General features: G+C 37.9%; 1 protein-coding gene across 3 annotated transcripts in view; it reads right to left on the bottom strand.

The window, feature by feature from the left end:
• Positions 1-13,053, bottom strand: part of LOC123524333 (serine/threonine-protein phosphatase 6 regulatory ankyrin repeat subunit B-like) — a 107,479-nt gene that overhangs the window by 38,568 nt on the left and 55,858 nt on the right. For all 3 annotated transcript variants that reach the window (XM_045302444.2, XM_045302442.2, XM_045302445.2), the window contains 7 exons: positions 9,284-9,382; positions 8,140-8,238; positions 6,572-6,670; positions 3,255-3,353; positions 2,814-2,912; positions 1,858-1,956; positions 764-862 (listed from right to left, as the gene is read on the bottom strand). In XM_045302444.2, the coding sequence (XP_045158379.2) occupies positions 764-862; positions 1,858-1,956; positions 2,814-2,912; positions 3,255-3,353; positions 6,572-6,670; positions 8,140-8,238; positions 9,284-9,382 (693 nt within the window). The remainder of the gene's footprint in view (positions 1-763; positions 863-1,857; positions 1,957-2,813; positions 2,913-3,254; positions 3,354-6,571; positions 6,671-8,139; positions 8,239-9,283; positions 9,383-13,053) is intronic.

The raw sequence follows: 13,053 nt of genomic DNA, 5'->3' as shown, positions 1-13,053 counted from the left end.
TAGCCTTACATACACCTTACCAGTAGCGTTAATATCGGCCCTAGCTCTACACATGCCTAACCAGCAACGTTAATATCGGCCTTAGCCTTACACATGCCTTACCAGCAGCGTTAATATTGGCCCCTCGCCTTACACATGTCTGACCAGTAGCGTTAATATCGACCCTAGCTCTTCACATGCCTTACTAGCAACGTTGATACCGGTCTTAGCCTTACACATGCCTTACCAGCAGCGTTAATATAGGCCCCTATCCTTACACATGCCTTACCCGTAACGTTAATATCGGCTCTAGCCTTACCCGTAGCGTTAACATCGGCTCTAACCTTGCACATGCCTTACCAGTAGCGTTAATATCGGCCCTAGCCTTACACATGTCTTACCAGTAGCGGTAATATAGGCCCCTAGCCTTACATATGCCTTACCCGTTACGTTAATATCGGCCCTAGCCTTACACATACCTTACCAGTAGCGTTAATATCGGCCCTAGCCTTACACATACTTTACCATTAGCGTTGATATCGGCCCGTAGCTCTGCACATGCCTTACCGGCAACGTAAATACCGGCCTCAGCCGTACTCATGTCCGACCAGTAGCGTCAATATCGGCCCCTAGCTCTACATATGCCTTACCAGCAATGTTAATACAGGCCTTAGCTTTACACATGTCTTACCAGTAGCATTAATGTCGACCGCTAGCTCTATGACACCTAGCTCTACACACCTTAGCTGTAACGTTAATATCGGCCCTAAAAATGTACACATACCTTACGAGGAGCGTTAATATCGGCCCCTAGCTCTACAAGAACACGGATTGCAGCATTTTGTTCTTTCTTTGCAGCATGATGTAACGGTCTGTTCCCATTCTATGAAAATTCAAAATATATTTGCAACCAATGACACGATCTTTCGATGACTCGCATATCAATAAAAATTGTGTGGTTATTTCAGTTACGCAACAACTTTCAGGGTTTGGTAAAGGTTTCTGCTTGTTTATCAACAAATTACGAGACTGAAACATTAAATAGAATGAAACAGGAATACAAGTTCAGGTTTTGGACTATAATCATCATCAAAACATATGAGCCGCGCCATGAGAAAACCAACATAGTGGCTTTGCGACCAGCATCGATCCAGACCAGCCTGGTCAGGATCCATGCTGTTCGCTAACAGTTTCTGTAATTGCAATAGGCTTTGAAAGCGAACAGCATGGATCCTGACCAGATTGCGCGGATGCGCAGGCTGGTCTGGATCGATGCTGGTCGCAAAGCCACTATGTTGGTTTTCTCTTGGAGCGGCTCATATTTAGTAAACAATCAACATCTTTACCAACAATCAACCTGGGTACGCACGGATACTAAACTTATTCTCAAAAAGTTGTCTCCCTTTAAAAATTAATACCTTTTGTAAAGCTATAAAAATAAACAGTTGCTGAAAACTACGTTCTCTCTATAGTAATGTGAAAGTTTAGCATGGAACAGTATTGCAAATGCACAAAAACGAACGTATGTACATGTAGCAGTTTTTAAAGGTACTCGGAACTGTCGGAAAGTGTGGTTCCTTCCGTAATTCAATGTAGATCTAGCGATCTATCACTGTTCTGTAGAGTAACATACATGTTTTATATGCTGTTAAATTTTCTTGTTAAACAACCATTTCTTTCTATGATTTTGGTGTTGTTTTATTTTATCTCAAAATATGGGGATAACCATTGGCTTCTTTAAAGACATTGACGGCATACTAACGGTCTTATGTAAGGACAAAAACCACGAGAAAAACTTGATGAATAATAAGCAGTTCTTACTTTCTTCAAAACCGGAAATATAGATTCTTAACAAAATTAACCTTCATACGTACTTACTTTATCTTTTGCATTAAGGTCAGCGTGTTCTATTTTCAGCACTCGTATGACGTCACATAAACCATATTGTGCAGCAATATGAATAGCTTGCAATCCTTTCTGAAAAAATATTCATCGTTAATCTTGTTTTTTTTTATCTGGTAAAATACTTCCTCGCAATAAAATAATCTACCATAATCTTAATAAAATATAAATTCTAAATATAAATTCTAAGCCTTCCTCTTATTTTTTTTTTTAGAAGTATTATAAAAATGCAGACGTATGTGATAACGAAGTTTTATAATGTTAGAAAGGAAAAAATACGACCTACGCAACTGTATTTAAATAGTTGCTAAAAGTTAGTCAATGATAAAGTTTAATAAAGTACCAATACAAAAACTATAACCTAAAGGTTACCAATACGGTGTCCCGTTAGGGCTATCGCCGGATATTGTGCGTTCGAAACAGTAAAGTACGATACTACGACGTTGAAAATAACGGAACTTTGATGGTAAAAAAATCGAAACCATGATGATAAAAACACGAAACTACGATGTGCGAAATGTATCATACGAGGTGAGTATGTCTATTCTTTTGTACTTATATAGTATCGAAACCCGCCCGCTTAGCTCAATTGGGAGATCGCCGATCTACGGATCGCCGGATCGTGAGTACGATCCTCGAGCGGGCTGTATGCTCTCCATGACGATTTGATACAAGACATTGTGTCTGAAATAATTTATCCCCCATCTCTTATTCATGTGGGGAAGTTGGCTGTTACTTGCGGAGAACAGGTTTGTACTGGTACAGAATCAAGGAACACTGGTCAGGTTAACTGCCCGCCGTTACAGAACTGAAATACTTTTGAAAAAGTTAAATCCAACACAACAACAACTTTAGTATCGAAATGCTTCAAGTAAACTGTTTAGCATGGTAGACTTAGATACTCTCATGTGAAATATTATATTTTCCCTTACCTTATACGGAACATCTATGTCCACGCCCGCTGTTAACAGATGGCGAATTGATTTCCAACGGCCAAGTCGAGCGGCCAGATGAATTGGACATTCTTTGATCTAAGAATTAAGTTTATATATTTAAAACTCTACTATTCTTTTGACTTAACTTATAGAATTCAGAAAATTTCCTTAACTATGTCTGTCAAAATTTTGCAATACGTAGAAGTATTTAAAACAATAAGGAATTCTGCCAATTTAAGTCCGGTTCAAGCAAACAAAAAATAACTAAAAATTATTTCAAGCCCAGGACTTCCGACCTCTGAATCATAAAAAACTGCCTGCATTTTTAACACAGCGGCATTATTTAGATGAAACAGTCGTTGTGCATATCTTAAATGACAAATGATTTATTAGAATTGGTATCACTTTATCTCATTTTTATTAGACTGCAGTTCATACGTCGTTTCTTGAATTAAGATCAGCACCAACTTCTGCAAGGACTTCTATTGAGGTAAGCTTTTCAACACGAGTGGCATGGTGTAGAGGCGTATCGCCAAACTGCAAAAATAAACAACAAACAAACACAAAATGGATTTAAAAAAAAGAGCAAGCATATGACTTCTGAATAACAGTTCAGATTTTATTAAAAACATGAACCCCAGCATAAAGTGCCCGGTTAAGAATTTGTTAAATAGATAAGGTGCTTCTAGACTGGATGCCTCTAGACAGGGTGCCTCTAGATAAGGTGCTTCTAGACTTGATGTCTCTAGATTTGGCGCCTCTAGATAAGTTGCTTCTAGACTGGGTACCTCTAGACTAAGTGCATCTAGATAAGTTGCTTCTAGACTGGGTACCTCTAGACTGGGTGTTTGTAGATAAGTTGCTTCTAGACTGGGTACCTCTAGACTAGGTGCCTCTCGATAAGGTGCTTCTAGACTGGATGCCTCTAGATTTGGCGCCTCTAGATAAGTTGCTTCTAGACTGGGTACCTCTAGACTAAGTGCCTCTAGATAAGTTGCTTCTAGACTGGGTACCTCTATACTGGGTGTTTGTAGATAAGTTGTTTCTAGACTGGGTACCTCTAGACTAGGTGCTTCTAGACTGGGAGCCTCTAGACTGGGTGCTTCTAGACTGTGGTTTTCTAGACTGGGTGCCTCTAGATAAGTTGCTTCTAGACTGGGTACTTCTAGACTATGTGCCTATAGATAAGTTGCTTCTAGACTGGGTACTTCTAGACTATGTGCCTCTAGATATGTTGCTTCTAGACTGTGTACATCTAGACAAGGTGCCTCTAGATAAGTTGCTTCTAGACTGGGTTACTCTAGACTAGGTGCCTCTAGATAAGTTGCTTCCAGACTGGGTACCTCTAGACTGGGAGCCTCTAGACTGTGTACTTCTAGACTGGGTGCCTTTAGACTGAGTGCCTCTAGATAAGGTGCTTCTAGACTGAGTGCCTCTAGATAAGGTGCTTCTAGACTGAGTGCCTCTAGATAGGTGCTTCTAGACTGGGTACCTCTAGATAAGGTGCTTTTAGACTGGGTGCCTCCAGACTAGGCGCCCCTAGATAAGATACTTCTAGACTGGATGCCTCTAGACTGGGCGCCTCTAGATCGGGTGCTTCTTGATTGGATTGTGTGCATCTAGACCTGTTGTCACACTGTTGCTCTAATTCGGTGTCTCTAGTCTTGGGGCCTGTAGACTGGTGCCTTGAGAACGGATGCCTCTATACTGCCTCTTGAATAGCTTTTGAATGTTGTACCGTCTTAATCTAACGTGGCAGAAGTGTTGTGGATGATATTCCTCATAGATATCAAAAGGTCAGAGTAGGCGGATATCATTTTGTTTTGACCCCAGCATAATACAACAAAAGTAAAAATATCATAGAATATTGCTATAATGTGATTGACCACCTTTAAATTGAAAATGGCGTAGTTTTAACACGCATATATTATTTCCGAGTAGGTGGAAAATGATGCAGTGTACGAACATATCTTGTCTAGGCTGCCAAGCGTATAGCTGGTAGGAAATGACGCATTTTGCTCTCAACACATAGCTAGTGGAAAATGAAGTACATGTACAGTATACTTACCTACCTTGTTTATGCTGTCAAGGTCAGACATAGCTGATATAAATGGTGCCGTGTATACAGATATATCGTGTCTCTGCTGTAAATGTTAGCACATAGCTGGTGAAAAATGAAGCATTGTGTACAGGAATACTAGTATCTTGTCTCCTCTGCTGTCAAAATAAGCACCTCAATTATTGTGTATACACATACATGGTCTCTGCTGTCAAGATTAGCACCTATAGTATTGTGTACACACATACCTTGTCTCTGCTGTCAAAATTAGCACCTACATTATTGTGTAAACAAATACCTTGTCTCTGCTGTCAAGATTAGACAAGCACCTACATATTTGTGTGCACACATACCTTCTCTCTGCTGTCAAGATTAGCACCTAAATTATTGTGTGCACACATACCTGGTCTCTGCTGTCAAGATAAGCACCTACATTTGTGTGTACACACATACCTTGACTCTGCTGTCAAGATTAGCACCTTCATTATTGTGTAGATACACACCATGTCTCTGCTGTCAAGATTAGCACCTACATTATTGTGTTCACACATACCATGTCTCTGCTGTCAAGATTAGCACCTACATTATTGTGTAAAAACATACCTTGTCTCTGCTGTCAAGATTAACACCTAGATTATTGTGTACACGCATACCTTGTCTTTGCTGTCAAGATTAACACCTAGATTATTGTGTACACAAGTACCTTGTCTCTGCTGTCAAGATTAGCACCTAGATTATTGTGTCAAGATTAGCACATACATTATTGTGTACACACATACATTGTCTCTGCTGTCAAGATTAGCACCTAGATTATTGTGTACACACATACCTTGTCTCTGCTGTCAAGATTAGCACCTACATTATTGTGTACACACATACCTTGTCTCTGCTGTCAAGATTAGCACCTACATTATTGTGTACACACATACCATGTCTCTGCTGTGAAGTTAGCACTACATTATGTGTACGCACATACTTCTCTGCTGTCAAATACACCTAGATTATTGTGTACACACATACCTTGTCTCTGCTGTCAAGATTAGCACCTACATTATTGTGTACACACATACATGGTCTCTGCTGTCAAGATTAGCACCTACATTATTGTGTACACACATACCTTGTCTCTGCTGTCAAAATTAACACCTAGATTATTGTGTACACACATACCTTGTCTCTGCTGTCAAGATTAGCACCTACATTATTGTGTACACACATACATGGTCTCTGCTGTCAAGATTAGCACCTAGATTATTGTGTACACAAGTACCTTGTCTCTGCTGTCAAGATTAGCACCTAGATTATTGTGTCCAGATTAGCACATACATTATTGTGTACACACATACATTGTCTCTGCTGTCAAGATTAGCACCTAAATTATTGTGTACACACATACCTTGTCTCTGCTGTCAAGATTAGCACCTACATTATTGTGTACACACATACCATGTCTCTGCTGTGAAGATTAGCACCTACATTATTGTGTACACACATACCTTGTCTCTGCTGTCAAAATTAACACCTAGATTATTGTGTACACACATACCTTGTCTCTGCTGTCAAGATTAGCACCTACATTATTGTGTACACACATACCTTGTCTCTGCTGTCAAGATTAGCACCTAGATTATTGTGTACACACATACCTTGTCTCTGCTGTCAAAATTTACACCTAGGTTATTGTGTACACACATACCTTGTCTCTGCTGTCAAGATTAGCACCTAGCTGATAAAGTTTCCGAATAGCTGCAGCACTGCCGCTGACAGCCGCAATATGTAATGGTGTCTCCCCATCCTGTAAAACATAACTAAACACTTGTAAAGCTTGTTAACAAAAGTCTGGGGATTACTTTTTTTAGTTGGATATGTCACTGAAAGCGAAACTAGTTCTATTGATAAACATACGTAGAAAGATAATCGAATCCGGATATCCATTTTCTTCTTCTTCTCATATGAAATTATTTTAAAACGATATATGTGATGTAATGTCACTTGCAGCTGATTCAAGTATTTACTACAATTAATACTACCTGTAATTTCGTATCAACATTAGTGAATATATTAAAGATCTGTAAGAAGATCCTTTGGAAGCATAGAATGCAACCAAGCAAAAATAATAACTCACTCAGTTTGACTGAGTCTGTTCATGGGAAGTAATGAAAAGTGAAACACCCCTCACGTCCCTTGAACCGAAATATGGCATGCATCAAAGTATTTCACGCGACCGTATGAAAGTATAATTGAGCCGTGCCATGAGAAAACCAACATAGTGGGTTTGCGACCAGCATGGATCCAGACCAGCCTGCGCATCCGCGCAGTCTGGTCAGGATCCATGTTGTTCGCTAACAGTTTCTATAATTGCAATAGGCTTTGAAAGCGAACAGCATGGATCCTGATTAGACTGCGCGGATGCGCAGGCTGGTCTGGATCCATGCTGTTCGCAAACGCACTATGTTGGTTTTCTCATGGCGCGGCTCATATATACATTGTTGATCAAAACTTTCCTTCTGCTGTTTGGGTTGATATATTTTCGAAGAAAATGCAGATCTGTCTTTATAACATATTCAGGGTTATTAACCAAACGTAAAAACGTTATTTATTTTAATCTAAATGTGAAAACGCTTTTTCTATTCCAAGTTAACCGTGACCACTTGTAAAATAATAGGTAGAAGTCCAAAAATTTACTTTCAAAATTTTTGGACAGAATAAAAACAAATCTAAAACAAAAATATACGAATCGCCTAGCATTAATAGAATATCACCTTAAAGGCACACCAGTCAGTTTCCTTCCAGTAAATAGATTTTTCTGAAATTTTCGACGAATGAAATAAAAATAACTAGTAAAACTGTAGGTCTCGACGATCGTTTGCACTATTTATTTTTAAAAATGCAAAGCTACCAAATTATGAAAAGCTGTCCCTATTTTTTTCTCTCAAAATTTAGTTTAACTCTTTAAGTTTGTTTGAGTTTTAGCTGAAACTGAAAAAAATGTTCCCCAAAAATCAGGATTTTGTGACCTTCAAACTTTGACAAAAACTACGTTTTACAATGCCTTCTTGATACAAAGCGTAAGGTTCTTGAATGATGCGCTGTGATTGTTTATACAAATATTTATATTTATTATTATGACTGACTTCCAATAAAATGACATGAGAGGCGGAAAACTGTTTATATCGTTCGAAATTTTCCCATGTAATTAAAGTAGAACAAACATTTGGCGGTAAGTATATGATAAGTGTGTATATTTTGGGGAAAAAAAGTTACCTTATTTGTGGCATCTAGATTTCCACCGAAGCCATGTAATGTACCTATCGTGTCCGACTTATCTTGTTGCGCTGCCAAGTGCATAGGGTCTGTATTGTTCTGAAATAAATTCAAGCACGTGCATTGAACCTTATCATGCTGGACACGATTGATTCTGCCTATGCGAACAGTATACATCATGATCAGCCTGCACATCCGGTCGCGGTCTTCGACCGCTTGTGATTCTACGGAAGCAGATGTGGGACGACAGCTTTTATTTGCTATATGATCATCAGCAAAACCATAGACTGATATGGATTTGGGAATGACATCAAAAAGAGTTCCAGCATATGTGGGATACAGTCACGGATCAAGGCCATTGCCTTGGGGCACACTGCATTCAAGAAGGCGGTCTGTTGAATATGCACTGTTGATATTCACCTTACAAGTACGAGGCCTTAAGTAGGAGTCTACCCATTGAAGAGCTGTTTCACAGACACCATTCTTTGAAAGTCGTGGTCGACAGAGTCAAATGCCGCACTTAAGTCAACTGCAATAAGGGCCGTGATTTCCTGTTTTCTCATACCACTTAGTAACCAACCGAAGCAGCGCAGATTCGCAGGAGTGATATTACCTACATGCAGACTGGTTCTTAGGCAAAAGACTGATGTTGTGATTTACATGTTTGTTTACTCTATAAAGAACAGCTTTCTCAATAAGTTTTGATAGAAATGATAAATTACTCACAGGACGATACTTGGAAAGCTCTAGTACAAGACCTGCTTTTTAGCAAAGGTCTAACAACTGCTTGTTTGTATTTCACAGAAAAAAAACACCTTGTTGTAATGAGAGATTCGGCAGTTCAGTGATACAAGGCAGAAGTTCATCTTCATGTGATTTCAGAGTACGTGTTGGCAAAATATCTAGATCTGAAGACGTAGTATTCAATTCACTACTATAATATACTATCACATTGCAGACGAATGATTTATATAACATTAACAACCAGTACGTTACGAAACAAACTTGTTATATAATAATGCCGAACCTATATTTCCCATAGCAGTTCTGAAAATTTAGTCAATATCTTATCTATAACAAAAAGGAATATTGCAGAAATTTTTTTTGAATAATAGTTTGAAAGATACTTTAACAGTTATTTAACCTTGTCTTGACACCGGACGAGCGCTCCTGTCGCGACGAGGAACTGGATAACGCCACAGTGGCCACCTCCAGCAGCCAGGTGAACCGGATAGACACCATTCTGGAATCGAAGAAATTGTTTATGTGAATAAAAGGTACGTTATTCCATTTCTTTACAATGGTCCAACTTTGAAAAAAAAATATAATTTATATCTTTTTTTTACAGACATCTTTTTTTTTCAAAAAATACTGCAGAGTGCAGCACTTTTTACTTTCTTAATTTTAATCCATTTTCATTTACGACAATGTCTAATGTTTATATAACAAACTTAAGACATCTGTCCACATGATATTTAAAAAGATATTCAGATATCTGTTTTAATACTATTATGCATTAAAAAAATATTTTAAGTATTTGAGCCGCACCATGAGAAAACCAACATAGTGCATTTGCGACCAGCATGGATCCAGACCAGCCTGCGAATTCGCGCAGTCTGGTCAGGATCCATGCTGTTCGCTCACGGTTTCTCTAATTGCATTAAGCTTTGAAAGCGAACAGTATGGATCCTAACCAGACTGCGCGGATGCGCATGCTGGCCTGGATCCAGTCTGGTCGCAAAATCACTATGATGGTTTTCTCATGGCGCGGCTCATTTTTGCTTTTTGTCATTCTTTGAGAAAGTAAAAGTTTACATATTTAATTCTAATACATAGCTGCATATATGAACCAAAAGAATAGCTTGACAAATTGCCTTATTTGTACAGAAAAGGTATTTTACTAGTAATTCCGTTTGCTGTCAAGCAGTTGATATTGTTAGAAAGTCTATTATATATCTATTATATTTAAATCTTAGTAAAAGTTTATTTGTTTTACTTGAAAAACATGGCCTATGTTACGAATGTAGCTTTATAAGAAAGTCCGAAATACATGTACAGACTTCTAACATATAAGCAAAAGTAAACAGGCATTCTCCTTCGTGGTTCCAATACACTTAACATTAAATTATCATACTTCTTCGTGGCTTGATGATCTGAGTCGTGCCTTGAGAAAACCAACAAAGTAGCTTTGCGAACAGCATGGATTCAGACCAGCCTGCGCATCCGCGCAGTCTGGTCAGGATCCATGCTGATCGCTTTCATAGTCTATTGCAGTTAGAGAAACCGTTAGCGAACAGCATGGATCCTGACCAGACTGCGCGGATGCGCAGGCTGGTCTGGATCCATGCTGGTCGCAAAGCCACTATGTTGGTTTTCTCATGGTGCGGGTCATCTGTGTTTAACCCTTATCATGCTAGACACGATTGATTCTGCCTTTGCGACTAGTGTAGATCTTGATCGGCCTGCACATCCGTGCAGTCTGATCAAAATCTACGCTATTCTCAATTCAGTCAGTATCTTTTTGGTAAGCAACCAATGGTAATGTTCAAATTGAAAGATGGACACGTTCATTATAGAAATTTAGCAAGTTAAGTATCAACATTAATTTATCACTCTAATTCGTGGCTTGAACCACTACGCTTAAAAAACACTGTCACAGCTTAAAGCTTTGTGTTTATCATTTATTTACCATAATCTACGCTTAACATTAATTATTTACATTTTTTGTAGGTACAGTACAACCTATACAGAGCGGCTCTCTCTTATGCAAAAACCTCTCTATAACAACATCATCAAAATTTCCCTAAGCTGAAATGAACTATTGAATTTACCTCTCCGGAGCAACAACCTCTACATAACAGTCAATATTTGTATCTCCGAAAGGGTGTTGCTCTACAGAGGTGGCACTGTAGTTTTAAAAAATAAATGTAAAGCATGTTGCTTAAAGTCAGAAAAAAATGTTATAAATCAGTTAAACAAGGAACTTAAGACTATGAAAAAAAGTGGCATAAAAGCAGGAACAATTGTTATATATTGATGTTGATCATTGACCTTACCAAACTACTTCCGGACTTGAAGCTCTATGGTTAACATTAATTTACCACACTTCTTCGTGGCGTGAAGCTCAAAGCTTCATATGAAATTATAATAAATTTTCGTGGCTTTAAGCTCTACAATTAATTTTAATTTACCACTTCTTCAAGCTTTAAGCACTACGCTTAACATTAATTTACCGCACTATTTCTTGGCTTTTAACACTACGCTTAAAACTGATTTACCGCATCACTTTATTAGGACGCTTTAAGCCCTTTATGCTTTTTATTTGTAACAAATATTTGTGGCTTGAATATTTTCTTTTACATTAATTTTCAAAACTACTCAATCACTAAGGTTGATATCAATTTATCAACATTTCTAAATGCTTATTGCACAAATGTTTATTTAAAAAAAAAAAGTAAACAAAGAGCAGGTTTAAAGGAAAGTTGTCAAGATGTTTTATCTTGTCCTGTAGTACATTAAGTACACAGAAGATACATCTGACATTTAACAAATTCGTTTAAGCACTTTTACAGGAAATGATGAAAATCAATACACAATCCCTATAGTTCATACTCTGACAGGATAGGTTTAGATTAAGTTTTCCAGTCCCTCTGCAGTAAGAGGTAACATTAAGTTAAATGGCACTGTTGTCTTGATGAAAATGGACAACTGTGCCGTTCCTTTGTACTTTTGTAACCTTGTTGTCTAAGTTTCGATACATATTATCGTTTTGTCTGTTGCCGAAGTTCCGTAATGTATGGATCTGAAACATTTAATAAAACTGGTTCGATCTGTTGGTGTTTTAAAGAGCCAAACTTTGTTTTTTAAATAAAATTTGAATTTTTGAAGTTTATAATGTCTAGTTCAGTGTTAAAGTATCGGAGTTTGTTTTTTTTTTTCTCAGAAAATTTGAACACATGAGCTGTGCCACTCGTATGTTAATTATACCAGTGTGTAATTTATCCTAACACCTTCAATAAGAAAGTTCCTAAATAATACAGAAGACATTTTCTCAACGTGAATCCCACTAGCTTATACATGAAAATAACGATATAACTAGTCAGTAGCCCTTTATCATGCTACTTTTCAATAAAAGACTGAATTTATTTATTTTGTTGGGGTTAACGTCGCACCGACACAATTATAGGTCATATGGCGACTTTCCAGCTTTGACTTTGGAGGAAGACCACAGGTGCCCCTCCGTGCATTATTTCATCACGAGCGGGCACTTGGGTAGAACCACCGGCCTTCCGTAAGCCAGATGGATGGCTTCCTCACATGAAGAATTCAAAGCCCCGATGAGTATCGAACCTACATCGATGCGATGTGAACCACTCGGCCAATGAGGCCCCCAAAAGACTGTAATATCTTTGAAGTACATATACTGTTATACCATCGACCAGTTACGCAAAAAAAAAAAAAAAAAAAAAAAAAAAGAATCGCCTTTCATTTCGAAAAAAAGTTCTTTGGGTTTATATATTGCAACAGTTGTTTCTCAGCTTGATAATGAATATGCAATTGTCCGCACAGAAAAGACAAAAATCCTTCATGCGATTTGAAAGCTTCGGTCCTTTTCGTTGTTTTAAAACAAAAACAAAAAATAGTATCTTATTACCGACCCGTGGAGACAGGTCAGAATATTCTTTAAATATTTTTAGCTATTTTGAAGTAGTTCATAATATTATATCCATTTAGCAAAAGGCTCCAATTATAGATTCAGACAAGTACCAGCAAAAACATTTTATTTGCAACATAAAATGCTTTATGAAAGATTTGCAAATGTGCAAACTATTGAAGAGCACCTGAGCACTGAAATTCGCTGTTTTCATCGGCCAGGACATTTTCACGTCAATTAATTTTAAAGTAATTTTCCGT

This window comes from Mercenaria mercenaria, chromosome 3 (assembly GCF_021730395.1).
Source record: "Mercenaria mercenaria strain notata chromosome 3, MADL_Memer_1, whole genome shotgun sequence".
Lineage (NCBI taxonomy): Eukaryota > Metazoa > Mollusca > Bivalvia > Venerida > Veneridae > Mercenaria > Mercenaria mercenaria.
The sequence above is the reverse complement of the archived record's forward strand: the minus strand, read 5'-3'. Positions and strand labels throughout refer to the sequence as shown.